This window comes from Pararge aegeria, chromosome 12 (genome assembly GCF_905163445.1).
Source record: "Pararge aegeria chromosome 12, ilParAegt1.1, whole genome shotgun sequence".
NCBI lineage: Eukaryota > Metazoa > Arthropoda > Insecta > Lepidoptera > Nymphalidae > Pararge > Pararge aegeria.
This window is the reverse complement of record NC_053191.1, coordinates 8,706,446-8,725,127: the sequence shown is the minus strand read 5'-3', so window position 1 is coordinate 8,725,127 and position 18,682 is coordinate 8,706,446. Positions and strand designations below refer to the sequence as shown.

Genomic DNA, 18,682 nt, shown 5'->3' with positions numbered 1-18,682 from the left:
ACTATTAGGATAAATGTTTATTATTTAGTTTCCATGGTAACTAGAATAGGTAATGTAAATGTATTATGTCATCTATCTCACTCTGTCCTATACATTTATGTGTTTGTTTCTTTAGCTTGATATTATTCGGTTTCCTTGGTTACTTAAATAGGAAAAATAAGTGAATTAAACGAAAGCGACGTTGCATGTTTGCGCATCACGGTTGCCGGGCATGCAACGTCGCAAAGCGAAAACATAGCGAGGTCATTCATTAAATATATCTCTAAGAGTATAAGTATAGACTATTATTAAGGTTACATAATAATTTAAATCAATCTTCCAACATTAGTATTCTACATTGCACCCATGCGAAGTCGGGGCGGGTCGCTAGTTTCTAATAACAACTATTGATTTATAGATATGTTACCATATAAAATTACTTGACAGAAAAACTCAAAAAACTTAGTTAAGTATATTTAGAGCGACATGCGTTCAGAAATTCGAAAAACATATAGTATGTTTTTAATATAAAGGTTGAGCCCAATCGTCAACGCATTAATTCATTATGTATGGTCAATGTAAATCAGATACTCAGATGCAGTGAGCACAGAATAAAGAAATCTGTAGCAGTGAGTATACAATAGAAACATATTAAATCAATGCTCAGCTGATGATACAAAACAATTAAACATGTAACATTCCTTTTATTACAATGGCTGTTAAAAATATAAGGCACCTACACTATTTTAATATATTTATCATCATAGTTAAATGGGCTGACGCGTACTCAGAGGCTTGATTGTGGGGTTAGGCAGGGTGGCTTAACATCTCCTGCTCTGTTTAATTTATATATTAACCAGCTTATTGGTGAGCTCAGAGGGACTGGACTATAGTTAATAATTTAAGCTATGAAGACGATATGGTAATGCTAAGTCCATCAATTAGTGCACTTAGGAAGCCCCATCGGATATGTGAGAACTATGCTGCGTCTCATGGACTCATATATAATGTTTAAGCTTCTTCTAGTCTTTAAGAATAAAGGTAGCTCGGTGGATGGAGTATTTCTTAATAGAGTGACGGAGTTTAGGTATCAGGGACATTTGGTAACAGGGGACTTGAATGTCAAGAAAGATATAGAGAGGGAGCGTAGGGCATTGGTGATAAGATGTAATATGATGATGCCCGCAAGTTTGCACGGTGTACGAGGGAAGAGAACACTACACTTTTCAGAGCATATTTCCAACATTTTAAAAGTGCAGCTTATGGGTGTCATATACACAGAGGGTCTATAACGACCTACGTATACAGTACAATAATGGCTTCAGAGTTTTTATGGGGCTGCCGCGCTTCTGCAGTGCATCAAAGATCTGCATCAATGATGAGCAGAATGCGCGAAAGCTGCAACAGTATTTTGAAAATATATATTAAGCAATAAATGGGAAAATCCCTCTATGTCGCACAGGGTTGGTACACACTTGTACACCAAGTGCCCAAGAGGGTTCTCACTTTAATTAGGAGATATTTATCCTGATAGGTTTGACCAATTTTAATTTATAAACTAGTTTGTAAGATAATTGTTACAAGCTATGATATTTTATCCGACATAAACGTTATTGTTATTATTATTATTCATAGGATAGAGGATTTTAGATCATAGACTCAACACACTGCTCCAATGCGGGTTGGTAGGTAATACATTGTATGGACATATAATATACCTTCCTAGCCACTGTACCTAATGTATTAATTATTATAGATGTTTTTGTTTTAAAGAATGATTTAATTAATAGTAAAAAATTTACCTAGTAGTTATTTCGTTTTTTCAAAAATCTTATTGCCATTGATTTCTATTCGCGAAACATTCGCAAATTATTGCACTCTGCTCTAAATATGAATAAAATAAGTTTTCTGTGGCACTGCCTAGAAAAGAAATTGATGCGCGCCGTGCGCGCGCAGTTATTATTCCATTCCATGTTTCTTAACATGGCAGGTCGCAGTGGGTTTGACGATGGTAATCTGAGGTATTTATTCAGAAAATATATTATTTACTGATTTAATTTAATCCTAAAATAATTCAATTGAAGTTAGTTTTCAGTAAAATAATTTTCATCGCGTACTTATGCGGTATTCGCCGAAAAATCAGTTTCTCTGACAGTGCGATAACATTGACTGAAAGTGGTATAAAACAAAGCGTGTGATAATAAATCGAATTAAAAATAATTGTTCGGCTCTTAGCAGTGTAACTGAGTGGTTTGCGGATGTGGAAAGTGAGTGAAATCTGTATTTGTAGGTTATAATATACCATGGTTCATGACTGTGTGCAGGGACTACGGAGGCGGCAGACGGACGGCGGGCGGGCGAACGCTCCCGACTGAACCTCCGTACAAGGCCTATGTTGGAAACTTACCCGGTGGCATCATCCAAGGCGATATTAACAGAATCTTTCCAGTGAGTTACACATTACTTTTATAAACGCCTATTTGCATTCATAGTTTGCTCTTGCTTATAATCGAACAATCGCAACAATAAACTGACAATCGAATGAAAAAAATATCATCAAATGGGCGAATAACAGATATTTATTGGGGGTTTTCCAACACAAATCTTGTATGATGAATGTCTTTTGAAATATCTTGTAAATTAAGACACATTTGGAATGCATGTTGATTAGATTGCTGTAGTGCAACATCTCCTTGAATTAGTGCTCTAAGTTGTAGGTATGTAAGTAATAGTATTGTTCATTTATTTACTCTAAAATGCATAATATTTAAAGTTTTTTTTTATTTACAACTATAAAGATTATATCCCAGGATCCCATTTGCTGCAGGTATGGACCTAAGCTACCAACTGTTAGGGCATCAGACAGTAATCCCCTCGCTATCAAAACTGTCTTCTGGGCATCTCCTCACTATGTGTGCCTTCATGAGCATTTGTGCTGTTGCTAATTTTAACGCATTTAATTCAAAAGTGGAGTGTATTAATACACTTAGTTAATCAATAGTAATTTGTAATGTTTTTAAAATCTAGTTTGGAACTTCCTTTTTTCTAATAGACCTATTGAAGGCACTTTCAATGTAAACAATTTTTCTATTTAAAGTGCTAATATTTCTCAAAATGAACTAATGGCCCTACAGCAGCAGTAAATTGAAACCGGTAACACTAGGAACTAGGAAGTACATAAGTAAAAAAAAATAGTAGCGGTACATAAGTGATGTTACAAGATGCATATTAATTTCAATTTGATAAATAATAATTCCCAAGGATAATGTTTATGGGCTATATCTTTATACAGTGGTGTTCATAGATTGTATGCACAGGGTATGGGATAAAAATGAAGAAAATCTTTAGTTTGAGTTATACTTTAGGGTAGGCTTTTTATAAATCTTGCAATGCCTATCCTTAAGTTTTTTATAACTGTTACTAGTGGTTTTTAACATTTTATATAATCTGCCCGCTTAGTGCATACGCTGTGCATACCCTGTCCATGTCACTGCTTATAATATGTATATTTTTGTTAAATTTGCATAACATGCTACATTGTCAAATTAGGACAACATTGTCACTTTAGGACTACTTTGTCATGTAATGACATAATATATGTAATGTGACATATTTGTAATATGTGTATTGTTTATTTCAACACCACATAAAAGTTATATCGACCAGTCAAATCGAATCTCCCAGGAATACTTTTGTTCATTCATTATAATTAAATTTTAAGAAATGTAAAATTTTTGTTTTCAGGATTTATCTATCAAAAATGTCAGGCTGGTTATGGATAAGGAAACTGACAAATTCAAAGGCTTCTGCTATGTGGAATTTGAATTTTTGGAACATTTGATTAAGGCAATTGAAATGAATGGAGTTCTCAATGTAGATGGTAAATTTATCAAAATTGATGTTGCTGAAGAAAAAAGAAACGATAGGTAAGATTTTGAAATAAAAACTTTTATCTTATAAGTTTCATAGAGTAAAGCTCACCAAAACTAAGTAAATTTATAATTTTATATTGAGGAATGAAGGGCTATTTGTTGTAAGCAAACATTAAGGGCATATATGACTTCACCATTTACATTTGGTATCAGCAGCAATTGTTGTATTCAATATCAGAATTAGTTGATTTTTGATAAATTTTTAATATTTAAGTAGTAGAAATTTGGTCGATAAAAATATTAAACAAAATAAGTCTTCTGTATAATCCAATTTATACTTATTGTGAAAGATGAGCCACTGATGATGGTGTATTTATGGTGTAGATGGCTGTAGGTATAGGTAAAGGCGTTGTCTTTCCTGGTTTTGCCTTAGTTTCTAGAGATTCGCGTTTTAATATTTATTATGATTAATTTTGACAACGCGTATAGTACCTACGCTATACGACACGTACCTAATAAAGTAACGGGAGTCACATGGTTTTAACTTTGCATGTGATTTTAGGCCCGTATCTGATTACTATCTGAAAAAATTATGGTAGTGGTTTACTCAAAACTATTAGGTTTTTGGTTTCCTATATGTACCTCTAAAACCTTTGAAGTATTATTTCAGTTTTCATTTACACGTTGTATATATACATTGAAAAACATTCATGCTCATCACACAATCAGATTCCAGCTATGGGAATTCAACCCACAGCCTTGGACTCTGAAAGCAGGGTCGCTGCCCACTGCGCCACCATGCCACTACGCAGATAGCCTTCCACTCCTCAACATATGTGTATTTGGAATATAATTTAGACTTGTTTTGAGATAGTTCATGAGGCTTAATACACAGGGGTGGTGGATTTGACCGGGGCCGCCGCGACGGGCGTGATGGCGGGCGCGACGGCGGGCGCGATGGTCGAGGAGGCGGCGGGTTACGCCGAGACGGCGGCCGTGGTACGTACGAGCACTTCGACGCGGCTGAGCGCCGCGCGCCTCGGAGCCAGGGTGGCGGGTTCATACATGGTAACACTGCTAACATCATCTGCAAGATTCACTTGTCTTTGGTTCATAGTCCAATGCATTGTAATTCATTGCATTGTATATGTTAGAATAAATATGAAGTTTGAAAGCTCATACAAGGTTGTTTGGAAACGAGATATTCGGACACCAACTATAAATATTATCATGAACTCTTTACTCCAGGGGTTCCCAACGTTATTAAAGCCAGCGGCGCACTTACAAGTTACTAGCTAGTTATAATAGATAAGTACTTGTTAGTTAGGCAGACAGGCGCAATAAAAAAACATCCCCATTAGGAAACTAATAAAACTGTAATTACAAACGTGTGTGTACTTATGTACACGCGTTAGAAATTATACTTCTTCGGCGTAACAAGATAAAAATCTTTTCAAAAATTTTATCTTTCGCCTTATTTTACTTTTGTAGAAAAAACGACACTTACAATAGAAAAAAGGTATTTAATACATTGATAGTTTTATTATAAGGCATTGTCTAGTTAAATAAAGGTTATTTAAATATCCCAAATAAACACATATGGTGAATACAGTTGTCAGTTCTCACGCAAATATACTTATATGTCCTTACTTTTACTTTGTTGACTTAGCTAACTTCAGGGTGTCGGTTTTTTGTGACGCTCTGCGCGCGCATCGTAATGATTTACTCTCATCGTTTTTCCCTAACGCACCAAAAGATAACTTAGATACATGACTACATTTACATATTAACTACACAAATACCGATATAAATTTATATATACTATAATAGATAGATAAAATATCTTGAGATATCTTTATTAAGGTACGCAATGCATACAAATGAATACATTATGCATACAAATGAATATATTGGTGTTTAGACAACATAATCACTGATTTCATTTCTAATTGGTAGATTTTTAAATGCTTAAAAATTTTTAAAAATTTAGGTGTGCAAAGTATACCAATCCACTTAGCTAACAATAATGACGACAGCCTAAACTCTTTCCAATTCTGCAAGGAGACCTGTACTCTTTAGTGTACCGGTAAAGGGTTGTTATGATTTAGATTAAAAGACATATTGTCATGCCATCAGGAACGACGCCTGATGGCTTGTGCCATTGACTCTTTTAGTAAAATAATTGAAATTTAAAGTATCAACCCACAAGTTAAGAAAAGGTGTTGATAAGTCAGAATTATTAATCTGTGCTAAGACTGGCTGATCTTTAGGCTATCTAATACCTGCGTAATACAGACTTAAGGATTCAACAACCATCAATGGACTAACTTGCTTTGCCAGGAAACTCGTGTATATATTACTATATCCATGCTTAATTGCCATGGAAAATGAAATATGACAGTTCCAGTTTCAAACAAGTAGGTTCACAAAGACAAGTTTATCTTATTCCATATCTAATTGTTCATTATTAATAAAATCATTAATCATTAATATTGTGTCAAGATGTTTCTTCAAATAATTTTAATTCTCATAATCACTAATATTTTTGGCATGCTTTTTTTTTTGGTAGCTGGCTTTAAAATATTCTCTTGTGATATAGTAAATAAATGACATGCAAAGGTAAGTTGGTCAGTTCTAATAAGTGAACTTGTGGGATTTTTCGATTAAAAATAAATAGTGATTTGTACAAGCCCATGCTAGGTCTACGTGATCAAATCAGAAATGTTGAGATCCGTAGAAGAACTCGAGTTACCGACATAGCTCAGCGGGTCACGAAGCTGAAGTGGCAATTGGCAGGGCACATAGCTCGGAGAACCGATGGACGTTGGGGTCTTAAGGTGCTGGAATGGCGACCCCGCACCGGTAAACGCAGCGTAGGTCCACCTCGTTGGGGGCCGCCCCAACGAGGTGGATAGATGACATAAGAAGAGTCGCTGGGAGCCGCTGGAGGCAGGCGGCCCAGGACCGTGTATCGTGGAACTCCCTACAAAAGACCTATGTCCAGCAGTGGACGTCGATTGGTTGACATTATGATGATGATGATGACAAGCCCATGTGGTACAAATCACTAGTTTGCGGGCCCCAAAGTATTTGTCACTAAGATTTTTAATTATATTTGGTTCGATCACAATTTGGACAGACACGTCCGCTCGGTGCAAAACTCTGCTAATGTCATGCCTCGTAAATCCCATTACGGCATAGAAAGACAAGCCTGTTTACCAAGTATTGAAACTAGATGGCGCTCTTTCGATACTAAAATAATTTACATATCAGATATGTAGATTATTTTGTAACCTAAAACTTTTCGAATTAATTTGCCGCTGTATGACAGGTCAGCTACGTCATAATTTACATTTTGTTTGGAGGTAACAGTATAGTCGTGAACAGATCGTGAGCAGGGAGAGCAGCGTGGGAGCGCTGGTACGAGTGGCGAGCGGTGGGCTGAGCGTGGGGGCGAGCGCGGGGGTGAGCGTGGGGGCGACCGCGGCGGCGAACGTGGGGGCGACCGCGGCGGCGAGCGTGGGGGCGAGCGCTGGAGCGAGCGCGGCGCGCGGGGTGCGAGCGAGGAGGCGCGCAGCGGGGACTGGGGACGCATGGGCCGCTCCGGGGCCCCACCAGCGCCGCGCCAGCCGCCACGGCGCAACTTAGACGAACCGCCCGCTCCTCCGAGATCAGGTATGACTAAAATCAGGCATTTATTAAAATACCACCTGCCCACTTTTATTACGATTTTTCACAAATCCAGTAGGAACCGTTCGTTTTCCTGAGATAAAAAGTAGCCTATGTTACTTCTAACTAACTCTCTCTATAACTAAGTCTGTGCACAAAATAAAGTATATCAATGTGAACAAACAAAAAACACATTTATAATATTAGTATGGATTAAGATTTCTTCTTTAATTAACCTACTTAAAAAGGAGGTTTTCAAGTTGGTTATTTTTTATGTTTGTTCCTTCAGTTTATAAATAACGAAGTAATTATTTATAAAACGAATTAAAGGATATGCAAACTTTCAGATTGGTCGAATAGAAAATTAATAGAATTTGGTTCAATAGTTTCGTTTTTAAATCAAAATGACTGGAAACAAATACATCGTCCGGAAAAAGAATTCTTTATTTTTATTTATTTCCTACAGACAAATAGTTGCATTACCTACGATGAAATAGTTTTTTGCTGTTTTTAAATTCTATAAACAATTACAACATTATACAATTTACTCTATGTAGTAAATTTGTCTGTTGTTGCAGTTTACTCTTTGTAGTAAATTTGTTTGTTACTTACCAGTTGTAACCGTGGCAATAATAATTTTTCGTATAACTACCGACAGTAAGATAAGTTATTTTAGCTGTTGTACTACTATTAGTAACATAAACATTTTAGAATTATTTTGCATTATGTGTTCACTTATCTGTGTTTTTCTATTCTATTTTGATTATCTTATGTGTGTTTTCGAATTTTTTTTTTTTTTAATTCAATTTTTTTTTATAGTTATTGCATTACATTCATGCTCAACATCTTACTGTGCAAGGAAATATAAATCTTTAACCTTAGTATAACACTCGAACATTTATTTTTAATTTTGCGCACATCACGCTAAATAAGATTTGCATGCTCGCAATTGTACAGTTGTATTCGCGTATCAAAACTCTGAAACTTTAAAACATAATGAAACTAATGTTAGTCGTTTTTATTTTCCTAAGATCTATTTCTGTAGAATTGTAGTCGAATATGAGCTTTAAAATCCATTTTACTCTAGCTACTTACCAAAGAGACACGAGAGGGGCCATGACACCCAGGGAGTTTCGCGGGAAACATTTTTTAAAAATATAATTTGCATTTTATATCAAAAAAACCTTTCTGTGTTGCTTGTCTGTGGAAAGTACATATTCGTCAACATTTAATGTTTGCTGTAAAACGCCATCGAACGTGCAAATCTTTTACATATGGACGTAAGTTGAGTAGGTACCTATCTATAATCGTACTTAAGTTATAGAGTTAAGTCCGTACGCTCGCAATCGGAGTCGTTTTCGAGTATCTAAACTACTTTTCTTATAAGGCGTTGGCGGACAACCATTTACCGTACATGTGGGAAGCATACGCGCATGTGTGCGTAAAGAACAAAATTATATCTTGGTGTAAACAGCAAAAAACACAAACTTGATTTATTGTACTTGACACACCTAGCCGAGTACCGACGCTCAAGCAAAGACGTCCGCTCGCATCAGAACTATTCGTTGCCGTGGTGCCAGTGGCGTGCATAGGGTTTTCGGTCAGGGTATGCATAAAAAAAAATAGGTACTGAACATGCTATTTTGATGTTACTGTATAATTTTATTTGTGAGTAGGTACCTACCTAACCTAACATTGTTTGTGATACCCATGTAGATCTTCTCATCATCTCCTATTTCCAATAGGTATAGTAAGCTCTGAGACGACCGACTAGCGAGTTTTTAAAATTGTCTGCCATTGCGGCAATTACATTAAATAATGTTTTTTAGTGTAAACAATAAACAAACATAGGTATTATTATAAATAAATAATGAAACAAAACATTGATCACTGCTATTCGCCTATTTCTGTAAGTCAGTCAGAGCTCTATTTACGTGCCGCTCCTTGTAGGTGCATTCCTTCCTTTACGAATAATCTCAATTAAACGTTAGTTAAGAATTAGCTCTAAACTTACCTACATTTTCCAAGCACACTTAACCATCAGATCACACGCCGAATATAAGAACTTTCTTACACTAAGAATATTCCTCACAATCATTTACAAACAGTACACTGTCACAAAGGTTAATGTTAACAATAATAATTGTAACTATTTACAAACAACCGTACAGCAAACGAAAAAAACAGTAATTAATTCTAATTCGGTGAATATAAGTTGTTATGACAGAAGGTTAAAGGTAAACAATAATGGCTCTGAGCGATCGCCAGCGATAATGAGAATATCATAGTCAAAATATGTCCGTAATATTTTCTTAGTACACAAATGCTATTAAAAGTTGTCATTTGAAGAATATTACTTCATCAGTTACCAATGGCACCTGGTATACGTTAATAATTTATTTAACATGATTCGGCAACTTTTAATTTGGTTATTTTAATATACTTTTTGAACAAATTAGGTACTTATAAATTTCTAAAGACCTTGAATGTAATAAAATTCATTGATAAGTTTTTTAACTACAAAAAAGAATTATTGCCGTTTAAAACAATAACAAACAAAGCAAATTACTTGTGCTTATAAAAAAACAAAGCATACATTTGGATTTCAAATTTCCGTAAGCAGTGCTTTTAAGGTTTGCACACAAGCGAAACCCCTATACTGGAAACCTGGAAAACTCGCACACATAGAAAGAGCCAAATATTGTGTACGCACGCACGCGATTATATCACTACACACCAGAACTTCCTTGTGTGCTGGTGCACACAAGTAACGACAGATGCATTCAATCGCCGTGCTTCTATGGAGACCGCGGCGGCGCGGCGCATTAATTCGAGCGACGAATAAACGATTTGCCCGGCAATGGATACTTAATCGTGAAAGCCCCAGCTAATTTTATGAGATTTAAATTATATTTTATTTTTTATTTAGGGATACTGTTTACAACTCAAAATTAAAATATAGTCGAAATATTATGCAGTTTGTCTATTTTAGATCTAAACCATGACACGGGACTTGTCCATTGATTTACATAGAAGTGCGGCCGGTTTTAACTAGATGGCGCTTTTATAGTTTTCTATAAATTGTTTAATTTTTTTTCAATCTTTAAATTTTAAGTCGTCCTTATGGTCTGAGAGGCCCTGAGGTCAGGGTATGCACTGCTTATTTGCATCTATGAGATGCACGCCACTGCGTGGTGCGGCTTTGTTGACTCACAAAATAGTCTTTACTCATATGGTTATTCTATGGTCAAAGAATTCTCTATCCTTGCACAGTATGATGTTGATTATAGATATGCTTATGCTGTACTTTATTAAGGGGGCAGGTATAATTTCGTAAGGTTCTCCTCATTGTACGCTTGCAGACACGTCGGGAAGGCCGAAGTTGGTGCTGGAGCCGCGGACGGTGAAGGAGCCTGTCAACTCGCTGGCGTCGACCAGTCAGGCCTCATCAATATTTGGCGGCGCAAGGCCGCGAGAGGAACGGCTCAAAGAGCTGAAGGGCGAGTAAACCAGCTCCTTTCCTCTCTATCCCCACACCCTAAGCCAACCCTCTCCTGTGTGTATATGTATCGATCAGATACCCCTCCCCCTTACTTATAATCTGTTGCAATCCAATTTGAATTAGAGGCAAATTGATTCTATGTTATTTATAAAATTTAATAAACTGTGTAAGGGACTGTTTACGGAAAAGTATGGCAGTTTTGGTGCAGAAATATAATTGGAAAACTTAATATTAAGTACATATTTTAATGTTGTCCTTTTTTTTGCAAATATGTCGGGCTCAAAGTCTTGTAATAAATTGATTTTATATTTCGAAAAAAATACAAAAAAAAATGTACCCGAAACGCGTCGGCGTTTCTAGGTTTTCGCCTGTTATCAACAAAGAGGTAAAGAATTGTATGTTTTCTGTAGACTGCACCTTACACCCTGTGTTGTAATACTTTACAACATTTTTATAAGATTAAACAGTGTGCGCGTAAGTCTTTGGCTGCGTCTGAGGAGCGATAAGGTTTAAAGAGGAAAATATTGGGAATTAACGCGGCATTATTCATAACAGAGTTAGCGTTTAGTGCAAGGAACAGAGTGCACGCGATCAGTGATTAATATGAAGTTTTGTGTATTTTTATTTCTATATCTATACATAATATATCTACGATGAAATCAAAAACAAATTGTAAGAAATTATGTTTATATTTATTTATGATGCCGACTTTTAAGTTAGAACGAATAAAGTAATGCAGACTTAAAAATCTCAATTTTTATTAGTTATCTTCATCGATGGATTCCGCTTTAAATTATAAAGATACGTAGACCGCTTTCGGTTCTGATTCACCGCTCATATATCTCAAGATGGCTGACGATTTACGCGCACTATACAATCAGAGAATAACTTAATTATTAGGGCATAAACCTAGCCTCTACACCAAAATTCACCTATCAGTATGGATCTGAAGATTTCGTGATCAGTCAGGTATTTTGATGCTCTATTGTAAAGTTAACAAAACATCCTTATTTTATTTTTTAATAAACCGTCAATACACTTTACGTATAAATTTAAGGTGTTAAAGAAATTATAAGTTATTATATTTTCGTAATTTATATATAAGTGTTTCAGTTATGTTTAAACGAAAACAACAACCAAAGATACCCGCTGACTGATCCGTACATGTTCCTGTGGCACGATTATGTCTTTAGAAATCAAAATCTCAGTATATAGCTTATACCGTGTTTTATTTACAAGAACATGCAAATATCTTAGAATGCATGCATATTTATCTATGTCCAAGTTGGTGTTTAGTATTACTCAGAAATAGTAGTTATTTTTTTATGTAAGGCTGCTAAATTTTCGAGTGCTTATTGAATACCGGGAAAGCGATGAATTCTAAGATACATAAATGGAATTTAAATTTTATGGCATGATAATACAATTTTTCATCTCACTACAGCAAAGATAAAAAACCTTATCCATAAGCATGGGCGTACGCAGTGGAGGGCAGAGGAGGGCAGCTGCCCTCTATTGAAATCTTGCCAAAAATCTATCAACTCTCTTAAGAAATGTACGGCGGCCGAGATACAGACGGAAATGAAAAAAATACAGTTTTGGCTTTATTATAGAGGGCCCCTTATATTGCATTGCTTTATCGCTCACAATCCAAGATAATACGCGTGTTTCTCGTTACCGTAATCATCATCATATCAAAACTATTACCCAATACAAGTGCACAGGTCTCCTCCCATAACGAGACGGGGCTAAGGCCGTAGTCCACAACGCTGGCCCAGTGTGGATTGATGGACTCCACACACCATTCGAAAAGATTATGTAGAGCTCTCATGCATGCAGGAGAAATCTCTAACGATGTTTTCCTTCACCGCTGAAGCTAGTGATATTTTAATTTCTGGAAAAACGCACATAAGTTGTGGTGCGTGCTGGGATTCACACTCGGCCCTCCGAAAGTAAAGTCGATGTCCTACCCACTGGGCTATCACCGCTTTTGCTCATTACCGTACTTGTGTTTATTTGTTGCAAGTTATACTTCTTAACGTTCCTTATTTTTCGGAGAATGTACCTATTTGAAAGTCAGGTTCGTTAATAAGTTTGTATGAAACACTAGTGAATTTATCATTGCGGTATTTGTTCTTCTAAATATACATTAAGTAATGAAAAATAAAGCACTATACTATTTTTTTACTCATGCGGGATAAGTAGTATCTTAGTACTCGCTGTTGCGGTTGAAAAAGAGCTGTTTGCCCATTTTAAAATGACGCGTGAGTTTTGTCGTAAATGAAACTGTTATTTGAGTGCGACAAGTTTACTTGGCGCACGCAAACTATCCTTGTCGCACGCAAAATTACTGTAAAAACTGCTAATATACTATTACATGATTTTGCTATTGTGAAAAAATATATATTATATCAAACTGAAACTTTTTATTTTTAGGACAATAATGTTTCGTATAAAAAAACGTTTGTCTGTGCTAGTGAGATGAAAAATTAATTATAAAAGGTATTTTGTGCCGAAAATTTAACCACACATGATACATTTTCGCCGGAAATCACCAACCAAAATAAATATTATCTCTGATATTATTTTTTGAATCTTATTTATATAATTAATACAGAAATCTTTCAAGTTGTAAACACATTGTATGAAGCTGGGAATGTTAAGGAGACTTAAGACAGCGGCCCAGGCAATGTCTTAAAATGAAAGAATACAAATTAAAAGCTTCTATTTCAGTAGCATACAATCATTTATTTCTAAGTATTTAATGCCTTTTTTAGGCCTGGCAAATATCATACATCGGCGACTTAGCTTCTTTTTAGAAAATATGACGCAACCGAACGCTTTAATCTTTAAATATACAAATTCCAGTAGCGGAGACAAATTAGCATTGGAAATTACTAAACTCTACCTTTGGCATTTATTATATCTGCGGACTGCCTTCATGGTCTAGTGTTTAGCATGTTCTACTACGGATCAGGAGGTATTGGGGTTTCCTAAAATAAAAAAACTCACCACCAGCCCGGAGTTCAGAAATTATCGGTGTTAAGCCTCGGAGAACATGTCGCTGTCGGTCCCGGTTATTATTACTAACGTATGAGAAACGTTGAAATCCCGCTACCCCAATTGGAGCTGTGTGGTGGTGCGTCTATGCTGTGAAACCCTCACTTCTATAAGAGTGTAGGCCTGCAGGAGCAGTGAGATGTTAAAAGGCTTATGATAAACTAGAAATGAATTATCAATGTTGTTGCATATGTGGAATTTAGCATTTTATTGTTTTACGCAACTGTTGCCGCGATTACGCCGAAAAGTATGAGTGGTTCGATGCGATTTCACAACGTCCGGAATGCGTAGTATTAGATTTTCCACTTACGTCTACTTATTCGATCGTGTGAAAATTAACTATGATTTGTATAGAATCAAAAGAGCGCCATCTAGTGACAAAACTCTCAGTTTTGATGATGATGAGATGGCGCGAACAGTAGGCCACTTCTAGATGACAATAATTTTTCCCAGTATAGTATCTAGATGACGCCCTTTCCATTCCATACAAGTCGTATTTAACTTGCACGCGATCGAATAAGTAAACGTAAAAAGAAGATCTCAGACTAGACACCCTGGTGCCCATACCCATCGCTTCAGTATACGCGAACGGGTTTTAATCCGGTGTCATTAGATTAAAATCTATTAAGTAGGTACTAAGATTTTAGTGCGTTTTGTTAATAGACCCGAAAAATGTTTAAGAATTTTATAAGATTTAATATATAACTAAAGCATTTTTTGTTTGTATGGCAGTAACATCCCCAGTTTGTGGGCTTTTTCACCTAGTTCAAGAAAACGGGCCCTGGCTTTAGTCTCATTTACAATATTTTTTGTTTCTTATTATTACTGCAAATTGGATTGAAACACAAAGATCAGGAAAATATTGTATATGAACCAGATGGATTTTTGTTAGGTTGTGAGGTTGTAAATCATTTTTATCATATAAATTATGTATTTTGTTAGCTTTATTGTGTATCGCTTATATTTCGCGCTCGACTTTGCTCATTTTTGAGCTAATCGAGTGTCTACTATCTATCGGTTACGTGCTGTATTTAAATTGCTAGTGTTTTTTTCTTATCATATTGTCTGGAACTGAGTGTATGATAAACTTAGCTTGAACAATAGATTTTCAACTCTTTTAAGTAAATATTTTATTTTGTTCGTATTGTTGATTCACTTTGGTAATACATAATGTAAGCTTATTATTTTTTTTAAAGCTTTGGAAAGTTGATTTAAAATAATTGTCTGTTATAAATAGATTTTTTTAATCAAATATATGTTAGTCTTGAAATTTAATCATTTACCGAGTAATAAGAAACATAATGTAAGAGTTTATTATAAATGATGTAATTATGGTGTCATTTAATAAATTAAACTTCCAAGTAAATGGATTTCTACTTTATTAGATATTGTGTAATGCCATAGGCTATGTGGCTGAGAAAAAAAAATCGTAAAATTGTAACTGAATATAGAAAAAAATAATAAAAAGTGAGTTCTTTGTAACCAAGGATTTGTATACAGCTCCAGAATTTGAACCTTACCTTTACATCCTAAATTATCATTGAACTAGGTATGTAACGCGGTTTCAAATGTGCTCAATTCAATAAAGCATCAATAGCCTCTAACCGCCTCAAAAAAAAGTTCCTACAAAATCGGACGAATAGTTGCTGATGTAAGCGTGTTTAAACATACACGCAAACAATTTTAGCTTTTAAACATTAGTATGGATATTTGATGACAATCATTAAACCAAAAGAGCTGTAGTATACTTACTTTTGGAGACTTTAATGCGTTAAGAAATAACCGTTCATCAGTGTAAAATGTGAATAGTTACGAGGCAACGTCTCAACCGAAGGATATCCACTGCTGCAGCACGGCCAGCATGAACAGGAGACAATTATATCCCCGGGGAAAGGATTAAATGTTTCTTCTCCCACATCTTTATCAACTCTCAGAACACAAGCAAACATTCTCACACATATTTTATTTGGATATTATTTCCACTTGTGCGGCAATGCTCTATTAGTTGATATAGCTGTGGGAGAACATACATTTTTATCCTTTCCCCTGGGCCTCCTGCCTTTTGTTTTTTTCCACTACTAGTTAGCCCTTGACTGCAATCTCGCCTGGTAAGTGCTGATGATGTAGTGGGCTTACCTGTTAGGGAGTTTGGCAGTCACACCCCTAATCTGTTACTACGCGGCATCGCACCGGAACACTAAATCGCTTAGCGGCACGTCTTTGTCGGCAGGGTGGTAACTAGCTATGGCCAAAGCCTCCCACCAGACCATACCAGACCTTAAAAAAATTCAGAAATTATAAATTACCAAATTGCCCTGCCCGGAATCGAACCCGGGACCTCCTAATTAAATTCACAGCGCACACCGGTGCGCCAGAGAGGTGTAATTCTAGACGTGCTGGAGATTGTTATTTGTAGGGATTTTTACAGGCTACGGTTTACTGACAGTTCCATTCAATGACGTCGTTATATGTCATTTTTCGTATTCGTAGGGAAATGCTATACGCAACGCTAGAGCTACGTTTACAGCAACTTGGGAGCCCAAAGTCCATCGGTCCTCTGAGCTTTCGCCCCGCCCACTTTAGCTTTGCAAAATGGGTTTTCCAAAATTTTATTGTAAAAAAGCGTGGGGTGCATGGTGTCAATAGTTATAAATATTTTATTGACGGATATGAGTAGAGTGATGATCATTTTAATATTATCTTTAAAAGAACCCTACGTTTCTTACAATTGAATTTACACGGTACGCGAACGCCATAGGTTTTTTACATTTGGGTCTAGATAGCGCTGTAGTAATTGTAATTCGAAAAAACTAAAAAATCTTATTTTTTATATTGAAAATTGGAAAAATCTTCTCAAATTAGTGTATTGGTCCTCGATATGTCTACAAAGTTTGAACGAAATCTGATCGTTCAAAGTAGGACAAAGTCGAGCTCAAAGGAGTCTGTTACATACATACAAACATACAGGAGAAGCTAATAAAAGCGTGTTAATAAAAATATATGGAATAAATTAAATTAAATCAATTTCATTTATTCCATAGAGTGTACATTTGGATTTCTGAAATTGTTCTTCATGACTAGCATCAAGACTTTAAAACGTTTAATTATAAACAACTTTGAAATAATGGAAAAAATTGAGAAAAAATTTATTCACTTTTATTCCAAATCTCTTGACTGAGTAAGCTTGCTTGTACAAATTTATGGCACCAAAACAGCAAATATAGACTAATTTTGTCAGATAATGGTGCTTAATCTTCTACACTAATCTCTAAAATGATAAGTTTAAAAATAGTATTGTGTGCATGTTATTAAGAACGGCAAATTGTGCCAAAAAAAATTTACTAATGATAACAAGGATATAAAGTGTGAGAATAAATCAAAGTACATAAATATTCTAAAGCCTTGCATACTACATCACCATTGTATAACAATAATTATGAACCTAAATCATTTTCATACATTTTATGTATTAAATATAGATGTTTCATAATATGTGTAATGTAAAGTATTTATTTTGTACGGGCACAGACTGACAATCTGCCACTTTGTGTGACATATTTGAAGTGGAGGATAACATTATACTATTACAATTATACTATTTTTATACTTGTCATTTTAGTTGAATTAACACTATTGTCACGTCTTTGCAATAAATAGGAACCAGCCAAAATAAAAAGACTGCATAAGGTACCAAACAAAGTATATTCATATATCTAAATCATCATCAGGATCCTCATCATCCCAGTCGTCCACTGCATCTGGTTCATAATAAACTTTACCTTTCCCTTCATTAATTTTACTCATATAGGGCAATTTCAATTTGTTCTTCTCCAATTGTTGTATTTGGTCTATTTCGATTTTAAATGTTGATAACTCATTTGGTAATACTTTTTCTGGTTCATCAACACTCACAATATCCTTTACAATGGGTGTCAGATTTAGTGTTGATGTTAACGCATTGTATGAAATAATCTCTTCACTTTTACACAATTTACCACCTTTTTTTATTTGAACTCTTATTTTATTAGATTTTATTTTATCATAGGACACAATAGCATTTGCCAAATGAGTTAACTGTATCCGTATTTTGGAATTTGTTAGACAATCCCGGTGTAATATTAAAATAAGTTTAACCACTTCAGGTGTTGAAAGCAGATTTCTTAAGCATGTTAAGCAGTTATCCCAGCCTACATCTAATATCATTTGATTCACTGAATCTATCATATGAACAGTTTTAACAGCTGATGAATTCTGCCATTCTTTTAGCTGCGAATCTTTGAAGCATTGCAGTGAATTTCCTGAGTAAATGTTTTGCCAGACGCAAATAGGTTGTTCATAGCACAGTATGTTCAAACTTGACTTTTCAACTAATTCCGAAATTAGAGGAAGCACATTTTTATCACAGTCATCTTCTATTAACACACAAGACGCAGCCTTTAATTTAAATAATGTCATTTTGTTATTTCTTCTAAATAAAAATAACCTCAGATTGAAATCAACTTTCAGTTTTGACTTTTGACATTGTCTTGACAGTTGTAAACCTACCTACTGCCAAATCGGTTTGCAGAAAAATTTATCGATATATCGATGTTTTTTATTT

At 35.3% G+C, this 18,682-nt stretch overlaps 2 protein-coding genes across 2 annotated transcripts; one reads left to right on the top strand and one right to left on the bottom strand.

The window, feature by feature from the left end:
* Positions 1-1,899: 1,899 nt before the first annotated feature.
* LOC120627846 (eukaryotic translation initiation factor 4H-like) lies at positions 1,900-12,241 on the top strand. Its single transcript, XM_039895936.1, has 6 exons — positions 1,900-2,000; positions 2,304-2,427; positions 3,724-3,905; positions 4,747-4,850; positions 7,239-7,526; positions 10,883-12,241. The coding sequence occupies exons 1-6, from the start codon at positions 1,915-1,917 to the stop codon at positions 11,026-11,028; spliced, it is 930 nt and encodes a 309-aa protein (XP_039751870.1). The 5' UTR covers positions 1,900-1,914; the 3' UTR covers positions 11,029-12,241.
* Positions 12,242-17,765: 5,524 nt separating this feature from the next.
* Positions 17,766-18,611, bottom strand: LOC120628153 (elongator complex protein 5). The gene has a single exon (XM_039896385.1). The coding sequence runs from the start codon at positions 18,535-18,537 to the stop codon at positions 17,788-17,790; it is 750 nt and encodes a 249-aa protein (XP_039752319.1). The 5' UTR covers positions 18,538-18,611; the 3' UTR covers positions 17,766-17,787.
* Between the last annotated feature and the right edge of the window lie 71 nt (positions 18,612-18,682).